Below are 16,399 nucleotides of genomic sequence, written 5' to 3'. Positions count from 1 at the left end.
ACCTAGAGGAATGTAGAATCGTCCCATAGTACACAATGCCAGGGTCACCTAGCATGAATGGTGTGGCTGAAAGACGAAATAGAACTCTAAAGGATATGGTAAGAAGCATGATTTGTCATTCTAACTTACCAGAGTCACTCTAGGGAGAGGCACTAAAGACTGCAGCTTACATTCTAAATAGAGTGCCAACCAAGGCAGCTGCCAAAACACCTTATGAGTTTTGGGTTGGGAAAATGCCTAGTCTGAAACATTTTTATGTATGAGGATGTTCAGCTGAGGCAAGGCCTTATAAGCCAAATGAAAGAAAATTGGACTCCTGAACAGTGAGCAGTTACTTTATTGGTTATTCTGAAAGATCCAGGGGCTATAAATTTTATGATCCCAAATTAAAGACAATTTTTGAGACGAGAACTGACACATTCTTTAAGGATATTGAGTTTGGGGGGAAGAATAAGGTTAGAGACTTTGTCTTAGAGGAAGAATCAGTAACAATTCTAGAATTGATTCATACAGTTGCTTTTGATAAAGCAAATTTGGAACCTTTACAAGGTATTGTTATTGAATCTCCCACTCAAGATAATTTGGTTGTTCATGAAGAACAAACTCAAGATCCTCAAGAACCTATGCTTCATGAGCCAATACCTTTGCAAAGATCTACAAGAGAAAGGAGAAGTACTATTCTAGATGATTATGTGGTATTTCTCAAGGAACATGAGGAAAATAATGGTATGATGGAAGATGATTCAGTCACCTTCCATCAAGTCATGCAAGATTCCAACTCAGAAAAGTGGATTGAAGCAATGAATGGGGCGTATAAGTCCATGCAAGACAACAAGGTTTGGGGACTTGTCCTATGTGAAACCCATTAGCTGCAAATGAATATTTAAGACCAAGTGAGATTCCAAAGTTAATGTAGAGAAGTATAAGGCTCGTCTTGTGGCGAAGAGCTATACCCAAAAGGAAGAGATTGACTTTAAAGAGACTTTCTCTCCAATTTCATCGAAAGACTCTTTTAGGACAATCATGACTCTTTTTGCACATTATGTTTTTAATCTCTGAAATTTTTTTAGCATGTTTTAGTTCCTCTAAAAATTAAAATGTATCATTGTTTGCTTGAAGCTAGGCTTGTTTAATCCAAATCTATTTTCATGCCAAACAATAATATATTTTAATTTTACAAGAACTACATACAAAAAAATTTGAAGGACCAAAAATGAACATTTCTAATTTTAAGGCACATAAAACATATTTTAGACTTAAATTTATATTATAACAATAAAACTAAAATTTTAAAATTTACAATCATCCTTTATGGGTTTTTTATTTTTTATTTTAAAATAATATCAACACGGTGTAACATGATTGATAGATAACCTTATCTCTTAAACACTTGGTCATGGATCATATAGAAAACTATTTATTAAGAGAAGTCAATCCTTTAAATAAAATTCAGTTTCTCAAAAAATTAGTAATTAACTTTGGATTAAGGAGAATATTCTACTTAAAAAAAATTGATCCTCTACATATTAGGCCATATTGATTTTAGTCCACTAAAAATAATTTCATTATGTTTGGTCCTCAAATTTTCCTTTCCAAGTCTTTTGTTTAACTCCGTTATTTTTTTTTAAAATGTAGGTTACATCCACCTATTGTAGATAATATGGCTGAGATAGTCATTGCACTTGCTGATATTTGTTCATCGAATTAGGTTCCATCAAACAACAGAGATAATATGAGTTTATTTGTACACACGGGTATTTCATGGCACACACACATGATCCTCACTTCCTCCCTCTTACCATATTTGTACAAGATACCCTCAATTCTTCTTCCATTAAGACCATCTCCTTTTGTAAATACACAAGGCATGTCTTCCATTGAGTTTGTCCCAATTTGCCTTCCCATTATTTATTTTTTTGGGAAGAATGAGGCTTCCTGGATGGATTCTCCATCTCAGCTAGTCACATAATATTATCCAACATCATAAAGTAACAAATTCCATTGCATTGATGCTCAAACTAAAGATCAGCGCAGAAACAAAGCTACATAGAAATCAAATGCTGGAAAGAGTATATTTGCTCCAAGACTAGCCAATTTCTACTTCCTTTTGATCCTTCCTCTTTTCTTGCTAGTTTTGGCTAATTGGTGTTACTTAGTTATAACTAGAATTTGATAATTATATACTTTAAAATAATCATCACTCCATATTTTTAATTTATTTTAAATAAGTTATCATCTTAAAATTAATAAAATAATTGTATTTTTATCCTTTTTTTAAATAACATCATTAAATAAGATGAGACGACATAAATATATTTATATTATAATTTTATATGACATAAAAATAATATTTGATGAGTGAAAACAGGATACAATATTTGATGGCCCCTGTTTATGAAGCACTAAAAAATCTTACATTCTTATGATAACAGGATGTAATCTCACTTTTTTATTTAAAAATATACACAAAAAACACTAAAAAAAATATTTTCATCTCAGGATCCATGAAGGTCCATAACTTGGTACAGTCCCACCACTTGGATCACACTATGTTGCTTGTCGTAGAGCCTTGACAAAAGCTTTGAATGTTTGCCTGGCCTCAATGAAGAACGTAGTAACAATATCTCAAATTTTCTAACCTATGTGGCTATAGGATTACATCAAAGAACCCGTGATAAAAAACATCTATAAACATTCAGTTTCTTTCATAATGATATGCACAAATATATTTACAGATTTAATGACTTAATAACTGATTATGACCTAAGTTCTATGTATTAATACCTGCCTGCCAAATGTGAAGTGTCATACCAGACGTGTTCACCAAGGATTCGAAGAAATGCTACAAAATTTTCAACTTCAATGAAGTAATTAAACATGCATAAACTACCCGATCATATGTCCCAACCCTGGGTATCTCCAAATTATAACTTAGATGTGGTCGGCCAGACAAATCCTGAAAAAGTAAGTGTGCGAGGAACCCATCATGGAAGTAGAGAGAAAATAAGAGAAATTTGATTGCTTGACTAAAAAAAGATGAACAGAAAGATAAAGATCTCTTCTCAAGGATTTTCCTCCAATGTCAAGAAATCTGGATGACATTTCCTTCTACTGCCACTCCTATTTAAGCTAAAACTTCCGTCCTTCTAACCACTCTAACTAACTACTGATGTGATGCTCTACCATAGCTAACTGTTGATATCTGGCTGGGAATCTGACCAGTAAGGGAGGAAAGATATCCTAAAGTAATTAAGTATATAAAAAATTTATAGTGGGAAAATAAGCTTATAAGAAGTGATAAGATTGGACACCAGAACTTTCTAATAATCCAGAAGCATTGTGTACACAGGACAAGTATTCTAGAGCTAATTAATGAATGAGCCTCAGCACAAGCTCATATGTGTGGTGCCTCTTTGTCCGAACTAACCAAACTTTACGAGTAGTTTGAATTCCTTGATGCACATTACCAATATGACAGCATAGAACTATCAAGGTTACAAATACAAAAAGTTCAAACGTGTTTATAAGCAAGAACAAATCACAAATCACACTTTCCCACAACATACATGTTAACAGTAAAAATAATTGATTATTACTACAAACAGTATGCAAATTACCAGTGAAACATGTATTAATGCTTCATCAAGTGGAGCAGAGAAGTTACCAACCCGGTTAATACCCTTCCTATCACCAAGAGCCTGCAGCAAAGCCTGAAGATGTAGTAATGAAACCTCTTAGTTTTAACAGGATAGTAGATACATGCAAATTTATTAACGACTAGTGTAATGATCCCTGTAGCTATAAGATTAGAATTGGCATTATGATCGTTAAAATTATCAGCAATTACTTAGATGCCATTGTGTGTAGAAAGGAAAAGGTGAATTATAAAGATATAACTTGCACATCAATCTCCAATGCAAGATAATGAAGCACATTTGAGTTTCAAGGAGCAATTGTAATATAGAAAACCAAGAGAAACGAAAGAATCAACTCATGTAATGGTTTACATACTGTTCCAATAGCAAGGGAACGTCTTCATTTGTGTGATGATCATCAATATGTACATCACCTGTAGCCTTTACGTGTACATCGAACAGCCCATGTGAAGCAAGTTGCTGAAAAATCACAACCAAGTTTAGTTTCCATAACTATTATCTCAATTGAATAATTTTATATCCTTAGTAACCTTTAATGTTAAGTTTTCAAGATACAAAGCAAAAAACAAAAGACTCCAGATTTATGATCAGGTTCTGACAATGCAAATCTTTCCAAGGAGATATATTCTTTCCTAGACAAGTTGAAACTCTAAAGTTTATATAATTAGAAAAAAACCGAAGTCTTACATTGGTTAGAGATAGTCTCAGATAGAGTATATAAGTGAGGGCAACCCTCACTCTATGAACTAGCTTTTAGGGTTGAGTTAGGTCCAAATTTATTCTTAGTATTAGAGTCTATTCTAGATCCATTTAAAAAGACGACGCACCAAGTCCAAAAAGTGTTAGACATAAGGGGGTGAATTAAAAAAAAACTCAAATCTCACTTTGACTAGAGATAGTTTCAAGATAGAGTTTATAAGGTGAGGACAACCCTCACCCTATGAGTTAACTTTTAGGGTTGAGTTAGACCCCATATTTCTTCTCATATCGTATCCCCCTAGCCTTTCATCTCTTTCATTTCACATTACCGTGCTCATTATTCTATTATAGCAAGAAATTTGATGGAATAATATGTATTTTCATGTTGGATGGCTTTTACTAAAGCTAAGATCTAGTGTACAGAGGATTATTCATTGTATAATACTCCAATTAATTATACAGAGAAAAAAATTATACTAATTAACTGTTTTAATCATCCTGATACATAAGAATCCTGCATAGTTATCAAGTCTCTGCTTACCGTTAGAGAATCATTTATCAACCATATCTGCAACTTATGCTTACTATCCTCCAACTTGGCGGCCATCAATAAATATAACCACAATTGTAGCCACTAGCCTAATGTAAGGTATAATAGTTGTTCTTTTATACACTCGTTAAACAAAAATGAAGAGTCTATAATAAAGTTAAAACATAATAAATCTAACAGCTCAGTTTTGTTATTTTTGCATGTATTATATAGGAAATTGGAAAAGACATAATACAACAACTATTTGAAATAACAAGTTTTACAAGTCCAGATAATCAAACAAGCAAAACTACAGCCACTTTAGAATCAATGGCTATACACATGTATGAAAAAAAAAGAGACTAATTATTTAATTTAAAAACAAATTGCAACATAGACATAACATATCCGTGACATTAATGACAAAGATTATTTTTAATATTGACAAATTCTTTAGCAATCAACTAAAACTTAATTAATCCTTGAATTTAAGGTTTAGTTAGTGTAATTTTAAATTTTAGTAAAAGACTCCTTAGTCCCTATAGTTTTCTCTAAACGTTTTAGTTATGCAATTCTGTTAACTACGACTACGAGATTACAACAGAGTGAACAGACACTGCACCGTGCTTGTGTTGATGCTAACACCAACCCCAAACCCTCCCTCCCATTCCGATGCATGCGTGCACCTTCTCCAATCTGCAATCAAATCACGAGACCCATTCATCGGAAGATGCATTCACGCTCGAATCATCAAACACGGCCTTCGCTACCTCGGCGTCTTCCTCACAAACAACCTCCTCAACCTCTACGTCAAAACCGGCTCCTCCTCTGACGCCCATCGCCTGTTCGATGAAATGCCCCTTAAGACCACCTTCTCATGGAACACCATTCTCTCCGCGCATGCCAAGGCTGGCAACTTGGACTCCGCGCGCCGAGTGTTTGATGAAATTCCCCAACCAGATTCTGTGTCCTGGACCACCATGATAGTGGGGTATAACCACTTGGGTCTTTTCAAAAGCGCTGTTCACGCGTTTCTCCGAATGGTTTCCTCTGGAATTTCGCCGACCCAGTTCACGTTTACCAATGTTCTTGCCTCATGTGCTGCAGCTCAGGCTCTGGATGTTGGAAAGAAGGTTCATTCCTTTGTCGTAAAACTGGGGCAATCCGGGGTTGTTCCCGTGGCAAACTCACTGCTTAACATGTATGCAAAGTGTGGTGATTCTGTTATGGCAAAGGTTGTTTTTGACCGGATGAGGCTGAAGGATACATCTACTTGGAATACTATGATTTCTATGCATATGCAGTTTTGTCAATTTGACCTTGCACTTGCACTCTTTGATCAAATGACTGACCCGGATATTGTCTCTTGGAATTCCATCATCACTGGGTACTGTCATCAGGGATATGACATCAGAGCCTTGGAAACATTTTCTTTTATGCTTAAGAGTTCGTCTTTGAAGCCAGATAAGTTCACCTTGGGAAGTGTTCTGTCAGCTTGTGCCAATCGGGAAAGCTTGAAACTTGGGAAACAAATCCATGCACATATTGTAAGAGCCGATGTTGACATCGCTGGGGCAGTGGGGAATGCCCTGATCTCAATGTATGCGAAATCGGGTGCTGTTGAAGTTGCTCATAGGATTGTAGAAATAACCGGTACTCCAAGTCTTAATGTTATAGCATTCACGTCACTGTTGGATGGCTATTTCAAAATTGGGGATATAGACCCTGCAAGAGCCATATTTGATTCATTGAAGCACCGTGATGTAGTTGCCTGGACTGCCATGATTGTTGGTTATGCACAGAATGGCTTAATTAGTGATGCTTTGGTGCTGTTTAGGTTAATGATTAGAGAAGGTCCAAAGCCAAACAACTATACCCTGGCAGCGGTATTAAGTGTCATTTCAAGTTTGGCTTCTCTGGATCACGGTAAGCAGCTTCATGCAGTTGCCATAAGATTGGAAGAAGTATCATCAGTTTCTGTGGGTAATGCTTTGATTACCATGTACTCAAGATCTGGTAGCATCAAAGATGCTAGAAAAATATTCAATCACATATGCTCCTACAGGGATACATTGACTTGGACTTCCATGATTTTATCTCTAGCTCAACATGGTCTTGGAAATGAGGCCATAGAACTGTTTGAAAAGATGCTGAGAATTAACCTAAAGCCTGATCACATTACTTATGTTGGTGTGTTGTCTGCTTGCACGCATGTGGGATTGGTAGAACAGGGTAAAAGTTACTTTAATTTGATGAAAAATGTTCATAACATTGAACCCACTTCTAGCCACTATGCATGCATGATTGACCTGCTTGGACGTGCTGGATTGCTTGAAGAAGCATATAATTTTATTAGAAATATGCCTATTGAACCAGATGTTGTAGCTTGGGGTTCGCTTTTGTCTTCGTGTAGGGTTCATAAATATGTTGATTTGGCTAAAGTGGCTGCTGAAAAATTGCTTCTTATTGATCCTAATAATAGTGGGGCTTACTTAGCGCTTGCTAATACACTTTCAGCCTGTGGTAAATGGGAGGATGCTGCTAAGGTTAGGAAGTCAATGAAGGACAAAGCAGTAAAGAAAGAACAAGGATTCAGTTGGGTTCAAATCAAGAACAAAGTCCATATTTTTGGGGTTGAGGATGCTCTTCACCCGCAAAGAGATGCAATCTACTGTATGATTTCCAAAATATGGAAGGAGATAAAGAAAATGGGCTTTATTCCTGACACCAATTCTGTATTACATGACCTAGAGCAAGAAGTGAAAGAACAGATCCTTAGACATCATAGTGAAAAACTCGCCATTGCATTTGCATTAATAAATACACCAAAGCATACTACAGTGAGGATCATGAAGAACCTTAGAGTCTGTAATGACTGTCATTCTGCCATAAGATATATCTCTTTGCTTGTGGAAAGAGAAATTATAGTAAGAGATGCAACGCGTTTTCATCATTTTAAGGATGGTTCTTGCTCCTGTCAGGATTACTGGTAGAAGAAACAGGTGGATTTCATGTCTTAAAGGGAATGAGTGGAAGAATGATTGAGTCAATCAAACTTGCAGGTGAAGTCTCATATTACCAAATTGGACATGTTCAGCAACGTTGGATTTAAATCAATCACTTCAGATAACTCAGTGAACCCTCTTAGGCTAGTCTGCGAAGGTTCTAACTTCTAGGTATTTATATAAGTGATAACCCGTTCATATTGACTGGTGCTGACTTAGTCTGGAAGTGGTAACGGTATTCTACTACTGTTGAGCAGGCAATTTATTTTTTCTGCTTTGTCGGCCTGCAGGAAAGTTGCTCTACAACAATCGTAAGAGCATTTCGAGGAGCATTGTTACAATCAAAGACTCAACCCGAAGCAACACAGAGCATGGTGAGCAAGAAATAGGACCAAACACAGAAACAACTCAGGAAGCAGAATTCAAGCTAGAAACAGGGTCGAGCAAGGAAAAAGCTTCAAGGCCAAAAAGGGAAATTGTTAAACCTCAATACCTCAAGGATTTTGTGGAAAAATAGTAGCTGGCAAGAGTGGTGCTCAGCAATTGCAGCAACGTAGCAATTCCCCCTTTGTCTGCTGAGGTGGCACCAGTCCATTAGGAAGCATATTCCTTTTGTTTTTGTTTTTTTCTCCAAGGCAATATGCCACAAGAATCCATTAGAATTGTTAGTAGCAGAAAACGAGTCTATATAAAGCAGGGCAATGTATCTAATTGATAAGCAATAATACAAGAATTTTCCCATTTCTCCCTTTAATTCTGGAGGTTCCTAGACCTCGAAAGCTAGGAGAGTTACCTTGGTTCTTAACAAGCATAAAACATGAGCCTACAAAAACATAGGTGTCATAGGAAACTATAAATTTTTAGTGGATTGGCTTTTTAATCTAGGTTTTAAAATGCCTGTCTAGAATCGCGATTTAGAGTTACGCGACAGCAATTGTCAATTGTGACTGCATTTATCTGCAATTTTCCACAACATAAAAGATAACAAAGAAATCTGCATATAAAACAGCAGCTGATCCTTTTATTTTCCTTGTAAATGCAGAAGATGCCTCTTCCTCCAAGCATTTACCCAAGATTGACATCAAGTTCTACTCTAAGCGCAGGCTTTAGCTTACCATAAGATTAAGGTATATAAAGATTAGTGGATATTTTTAATAAATTACAAATCTAAAAACAGGTTAATATTCCACAATGCGGAGCAAGATTGTTTCTCTAGCTAGTGCTTCGTAGCGGCCTGTTTGGTTCATTTACAAACCAAATTCAAATTCAAATTAATATATTTTGAAAATCAATCAATCAATCAAAATAATACATTTATGTCTTATTAATATATTTAGAACAAAAATTAATCCAAAATTAATTTTACTTATTTATGAAATTAAAATTAAATTAACTCATCCTAAAGGTTTTTTTTTTTCATATGAATACACCTTTTCTTTCCTGTTTTTTCTTAATCTACACTACTTTGCATTAATTCCAAATATACACTACTGTAACTTTCTCTCTCCTTTTTGTTTATTTTTAATTTAAAATATTATAAAATATAAATATTATATTATATAATTTTTTTAATTGGTTTTAAAATTACTTATTTATTAAATTAAATTTTTTAATTTTGTTTTTTAATTTTTTTAAAGAAAAAATATACAGATAAAGAAAAATAAAAAAATTGAATAAAATTAGAGTATAATTTTTTTAGTTACTTTGTATGTACTTTTGTAGTTAAATTAATGTGTTGTTGATATCTTTTTATGTTTGTTAATTAAAAAAATAAGAAAATTAGTTATTAGTATTAAAATAAACTAAAAAACACAGCAAAAAATAATTGATACATCTATCTTATGCAATAGACATAAAATTTCAAAGAGTTTATTTTCTTTTAAAAATTAAAAAACAAAATTATAAAATTTAATTTAATCAATAAGTAATTTTAAAACCAATTAAAAAATTATATAATATAATAATTATATTTTATAATATTTTAAATTAAAAAAACAAAAGGAGAGAGAAAGTCCCAAGTAATATATATTGAGAATTAAATTGCAAAGTAGTGTAGATCGAAAAAAGTAGAAGAGAGAAGATATATTTACGAAAAAAAATTCATCCTAAATTTATGACAATTTGTCTAATTTCAATTGATTTTTAATAATAAGTCTGAATAAATTCAAATTCGAATTAATATACATGCAACTGATAAATGATTAAATGATTTTTTGCATTTTAATTAGTAATATAAGAGCAAATTTCTCACTATTTTTTGCATTAGGTGAACCATATTATAAATACATAAGATTAATTTTAGTTTCCATTTTGAATATATATTGATTTTTAGAAGCTTTAATGACTTGCATTTTTAGAAACTTTTTTGATTTATTTTTGGTTTAGATGTGTTTTCTATCCCTGATATATATTCAACTTTTGCATTTGGTACCTAATAAATTTTTTCCTCAAATCGGGTCCTTAATATTTGAAAAAAATTGTTTGAGATCCCTACCTCGGGATTTATTAACTGCTTACATGATCATTAACCGGACACGTTGGCATGCGACGTGTGATGTCACATGTACTCATTGCCATGTTAAGGATCTCCACTATGTGCCGTTAGATATGTAAGTTCACGCTGTCAATGAAAGATTTTGAAAAAAAAATGGTTTCCTTGTGTAATATCACTCAATCAACGAGTACACATGTGACATTACATGTCGCATGCCAACATGTGTCCGGTTAATAACCACGTAAACAATTAATGAATCTAGATTAACGACAAGGATCTCAAACAAAACTTTTCAAATACTAAGGACCCGATTTGAATGAATAATTTATCAGGGATCAAATGTAAAAGTTGGGTATATATCAAGGACCAAAAATATATTTGAACCTATATATTTTATAAAAATCAATGCTTTTACTTTTTATCAGTCCAAAGTCTTTCTTTAATTTGAACAGAAATGTCTTGTGTCTAAGTTTTTTATATGGTGAGTCCAATAGAGGATATGCTTTTGCATAAATCTTTCCTGTGGACAATCCTTCTTTTAGGATGGGAAAAGTTTAGCTGAGTTGAGTTTTGAGAATTCATCAGAATTAAGACATATCTCAAGGCCCAACGAGCATTTATAAAAATATTTATAAATCATCTACCAACAAATTCCTCACATTAGCAATAGATTTGAACTCATCCCTATGGGATATCAGTTTGATCCTTATCAATTGGATCAACCTTTGTTAGCACCCCAGCACAATCTTTTTTTCATAAGAAATGTTCTCTCTGAATGATTCATTATTTTTTAAAGTAATTTTTACAATACTTTCACATATCTTTTCAAAATAGACTATGTTTTTTTATTCGTAAAATGGACTATATTTAAAAAAGCATTTTTGTCTTTAAAATTGTCTAAGTTATATATACCAAATTTCAAAAGCAAAAACAAAAGCATTTAATGACAAAAAGACAAAGTATATGTTCTCGATACATTTCAAGCTTATCAAAATAAGAAGTCAACTTATCTATTTTGATAAGTTGACACCATTGCAAGACAAAAGAGAAAGACATAAAAGAATTTTGTTAAGTTAATAAAAGATTTTTGTCTCTCTCTTCAAAAAAACATATCCACTCCATATAAAGACATGAAGAAATAATATTTACATTAAATGCATATAAGAATGGAAAAATTGTTATCTTTCAATAAATTATTTCTCAAATCTATATATAAGACATCAATGTTGAAGAAAATAAACAATAAATGAATCTAACCAATCATTTCATAGTTTTTAATATACTCTCATTTTCATATAGCTCTTGGTAAAGAGATTGTGAGTGCCCATCATTTCAAACTCTCACTTAAGTGAGTTGCCTTAACAACTTTTATGTATGAGAGAAATCCTAAGGAGGCTTAGGGTTAAAAAAAAAAAATACTTGGTTTCTAACTTGTGTGTGAAATGTTACTATTTTTATAGCTCTTGGACTTAGATGCAGCTCTTGGATTAATTTAAAACACACACATAAGGGTTACTTTGTCATTGTTTTATACCTATGCAAGCGCACAGACTCTAACGAGAGTTACTTTTTTTTAAGGCAATACGATTATCTCGTACCATTAAAAATGGCAACACTAATACAATCATGAATAATTATGAAACGAATGCAGACTGGCATAGAATCTAGATGCTCGAGCTAACGATTAAGTGATTATATTGGGTTGTCTGCGGACTAAACTCAAAGATGAGTTCTGAGTTGATCTCAGTTTCTATTTACATGAAACAACGATAAATCCAGACTCTATAGTGGCACTAGTGGTGGAAAGCATGTTGTCATACACATATTTGCAGTCCGTCTCAAAGACTATATTGTGGAGGTTCAGATTTGTGGCCTAATTGATGGCTGAGAGGAGAGTTGTAGCCTCGGCTTCATGTATGAGGGGGATCCCTGAGTTGCAGCTGTTTGTAATTACAGCAACTTGTTGTCTCTACCATTGAAAACATCATGAATAATATCTTCCCTCCAATTTCTGGCTAAAGGATCAATGAGCTCACAAACTCGAAGGTCTTCGAAGCCTTCCAAGGTTGGGGACTGAATGTAAGGGTTATCTTTGCAACAAAGCCAAGAATCCTTCCATGCATTGATTTTTGAACCATTCCCCAAACACTATCTAGTGCCTTGTTTAACCAATGTCCGAGAAGAATAGATGCTACGTGATGCGAAACTTGAATTTTGGCCCAAGCTAGCTCGAAGAAAGTTTTCATTAGGAAAATATTTGAATTTGAAAACTCTTATAATAATTAGGGGTGGGTAAACAGGTCTAGGTCCATGTACTGGTCCGTGGGATCCGCAGTATGCGCGGGTTACGGACCAATTTTTTTAAACGGTCCTTGGTTATGTCATATTTTTTGACCCGCCCCGCCTAACTCACGGACTATGCGAGTTTGACCCGCGAGATCCGCGGGTTGCCCGCAATTCGCATTAGATTTGATTTATTTGACCTTAACCCAATTAAGTAGGTTTGATTTTCTCTTTTTTACTTTAAACTTTTCTTTTAAAACAACAGATAAAAAGATATATTAGATAAGATAAATATTTAAAGATAAAAATAAAAGATTTAAATTAAAAGATGATAAAGATAAAAAAAGATAAGATAAGATAAATAAAAGATAATAGAAACAAAAGATTAAGATAAAAAAGATAAGTGATAGTATGCTAAAAATCTTTCTTTTGATATTTTCTCGATCTTTTTCTCTTTTTATCTATCTTTTTCATATATGCAAACTATAAATAATAAAAATATCAATTCTTATCATTTAAGCCACAAATAATTGTTAAATAAATATTTTTAAAGATATTTCGATATATTTTTATTATAAAAAATAACTCACATAAGAGATGGAGAAGACTCAAACTACTTCAAATATGGAATCATTTGTTGTTGGAGATGTTTAAATTTAATATTTTAGATTTATTGTTTGGATTTTCTTTTGTTAAGACATTATTTATTTTATTGATGTAATTGACTAATTATTGAGATTTTGTTTACATTTGTATTGAACTTAATTTTATTATATTATATTTTTATTAAAATTGAAATTCTTTTAAAATTAGGCTCGTCCGTTTGACCCGCAGGGCGGGGGCGGACCAATTTATTTGGTCCGTGTAAGAAGCGGGGCGGACTGGCCCGGTCCGCTGTTAATGCGGGCGAGCCTTACGCGGGGCGGGCTGACCCGCTTACCTACCCCTAATAATAATAACATCTTGGTTAGAGATATATAATACACAATATCCTTTGTAAAATAAAATAGACTTTGTCTAATTAAAGTTAAAATGCTAATTAATATAGACTTTAACGAGTGCAATATAATATACATTAATTATCAGTATCACTAGAATTTTCTTGTATTAATTTAAGGCTTAAATATATTTTTACTCCCTGATAAATATTAGTTTTTTGTGTTTGATCTCTAATAAATTTTTTCTTCGTGATGGATACCTAATATTTGAAAATTTTTGTCTGAGATTTCTATCATTAGTCGGAATCTGTTATTTGCTTACATGGACGTTAACCGACCACATGTGATTTTTATCTAACAGAGATTACACGCAAGATTGTTTTTTTTAAATAAAAAAAAAGAAGTAAAAGACAATGTCATTTTATTGTGTGGTTTCAATCTTTTTGTTTCTCTATTTTCCTTGGTCTCCTTTGGCATCACATAATCATTCTTCAACATTCCTCTGCATTTTCACACAACCCACTATAGTTTCTTCTATACCTTCCTTGTGGATCTGTCACTATGACTTCCTCACTCGTGAAGATCAGAGGTGAACGGGTCCTCACCAACGATTTTCATGACCTTTCAATCAACTTTACATTTTTAAATCAAACCAAGCCAACTCACAACTCAAGAAATTCACATAGATAAGGTTTCTAAAAGAACACATCAAAACAGTTTTGTGGGTAGAAGAGGGTCAACAAAACTTACCCCAAAACGTGATTCCGCTCGGTCCATTGCGTAGAGCACAAAAAATTGAGTGTGGTAACAATGCTGGGACTTGTCGTCGATGTTTCATAGTCAGGAGCTCTTTCTGCAAACCCTTGCTTCTGTGGTTGTCTCCTCTTTGTTCTCCCTTCTCAAGGGTCACCACCAACCTAGCCACCGACCACCACTGGCGTTGCTAGTCGCACCGCCACCAGCCAGTGCTCACGCCATCACCAGCCGCCACCACCAACTTCCTCCAACTCTCAAACTCTGAAACCTCACTTCTCTCCCAATCTCTCTCTCACACTTGGCCCTCAAACCCACTTATGTGTCGTAGGTGAAGAGAAGAGAAGAAAAGGATGAAAACAAAGATAAGGGTTTTCTTTGGGGTCCGTGAGTGATTTTTAAGAGAAGGAGATTTGTTGTCGCCATGGGGCGTCACGGTTCAAGAGAAGGAAACAAAAGAAAGTGAGTTAGTGTTAATTGTTGTGTTGTTGCCGTGGGGTTTCAAGGGAGGTTTGGGGGGTTTTGGAGAAGTAAAAGCGGTTGTGTGGACCTGGTGGAGGAGTTGGTCGGGGACTGATGGGGTGATTTGGAAACTTAACAACGTTGTTTTTACTTCTTTTTTTTAAAAAAAAAAATCCTACGTGTAATCTCAGTCAAAAAAAAGTCAGATATGACATTACATGTGACATACTTGTGTGGTCAGTTAACGATCACGTAAGCAACGATAGAAATCTTAAACAAAACTTTTTAAATATTAAGGACCCATCATAAAATAAAAATTTATTAGAAACTAAATAAAAAAATAAATATTTATCAGAGACCAAAAACATCTAAACCTTAATTTAATTAGATTTTTGCTGACTATACTAGTTTAGATTTGTAGTATCTATTTTCGTTTGAAAATATCTATATCAATGAATTTAAGCAAACGTAATGACTAACTGTGACTTTTCTTGCGTTGATATATCCTATTTGTATCTGTATAAATCAGAAGAAGCATAGATAAAATGTTCTTTTGAGCATAGATGGTCTCATTTATATATTAATTTTTATTTTTTTTACGTTTACATAATTTAACAAATAGATTATTATTTTAAATTAAAAAATGATCAACTTGATGAGTCTTTTTGTCCAATTGAGTCAAACAGCTCAAAAGCAACCCATATAGTGCTCGTACCTTGTTTAATTAATAGTAGTAACTTTTTTTTTTTAATTCCTCTCCCTTTTAATCAACAAGTTTAGCTTGCGAAAAAATGACACGCGTAAAAGGTTTTGATTTGCAAGGATCGATGCTCTATCCGATATTCATGCACAAATACCAACCCACCTTCCTTTTAAAGTTTCTTAAAATCGTGTCATCCTAATGTTAACCTTGGAAATTAGGTAGCATCCCTTGTAAAGGAAAAAAAAAGCTTCCTTTGTTGTGGAAGAAAAAAGCTGTCTCTATCTTACATTATATTATACAAAAAAAGAAAAAAAAAACACCCAATGATGGTGATGATGACCTTAGGGAAAGCAAGTAGCACACATACACAAATATGATGCATGATGTTTAGCCACTTTAGAAAGTTCATTTTGATTTTGTTACCTTATGTAGTTTAATAAACATATTAAACATCACTATCATCTTCAGAAAATAATAGTACAAGAATTAGAGAACACAAAACAATGCATGCCAACTTTTAGATTTTCCAAATCCATATGATTGAGATATTATTTAGGTATGTCAATGTAGTAAATAATATCATGACCAGATCCAAGAGAAGATACGACAGATGAATTTCTGTGCTCAATATTAACCTCTCTTGTCAACTTCAGTGTCAAGCCAACGGATAAGTAATTAATTAAAAACCAAAGTTTAAAGTTTGATCTCAGCACAACTTGATAATGAGAAGTTACTTTCGTATCATCGAAAAGATTAATATCTAGGGGTAGAGGGAAAGGGCACACGTATAAAACTTTTTCATGTTTGCTTTTGAAATGAAAAGAAAAGAAAAGAACTAAAATTTGCCTCTACCCTCAAAATAAAATTTCGGACACCA

At 33.5% G+C, this 16,399-nt stretch overlaps 2 protein-coding genes across 3 annotated transcripts; one reads left to right on the top strand and one right to left on the bottom strand.

The window, feature by feature from the left end:
- Positions 1-2,294: 2,294 nt before the first annotated feature.
- Positions 2,295-4,962, bottom strand: LOC114372662 (imidazoleglycerol-phosphate dehydratase, chloroplastic-like). The gene is made up of 4 exons (XM_028330346.1): positions 4,897-4,962; positions 4,032-4,115; positions 3,618-3,731; positions 2,295-2,956 (listed from the first exon to the last, which is right to left on the bottom strand). The coding sequence occupies exons 1-4, from the start codon at positions 4,960-4,962 to the stop codon at positions 2,843-2,845; spliced, it is 378 nt and encodes a 125-aa protein (XP_028186147.1). The 3' UTR covers positions 2,295-2,842.
- Positions 4,963-5,401: 439 nt separating this feature from the next.
- On the top strand, positions 5,402-8,630 carry LOC114387456 (pentatricopeptide repeat-containing protein At2g22070). Of its 2 annotated transcripts, none has more exons than XM_028347659.1 (2): positions 5,402-7,946; positions 8,180-8,630. In XM_028347659.1, exon 1 carries the CDS (start codon positions 5,520-5,522, stop codon positions 7,875-7,877), a length of 2,358 nt encoding a protein of 785 aa, XP_028203460.1. In that variant the 5' UTR covers positions 5,402-5,519; the 3' UTR covers positions 7,878-7,946; positions 8,180-8,630. The 2 variants fall into 2 exon arrangements, with proteins under 2 accessions (XP_028203460.1, XP_028203454.1); XM_028347653.1 differs by having other exon boundaries at positions 5,403-8,060.
- The last annotated feature ends 7,769 nt before the right edge of the window (positions 8,631-16,399 follow it).

Source organism: Glycine soja, chromosome 2, assembly GCF_004193775.1.
Source record: "Glycine soja cultivar W05 chromosome 2, ASM419377v2, whole genome shotgun sequence".
Lineage (NCBI taxonomy): Eukaryota > Viridiplantae > Streptophyta > Magnoliopsida > Fabales > Fabaceae > Glycine > Glycine soja.
Note: the sequence above shows the minus strand (reverse complement) of the source record. Positions and strands in the feature narration are given on the sequence as shown.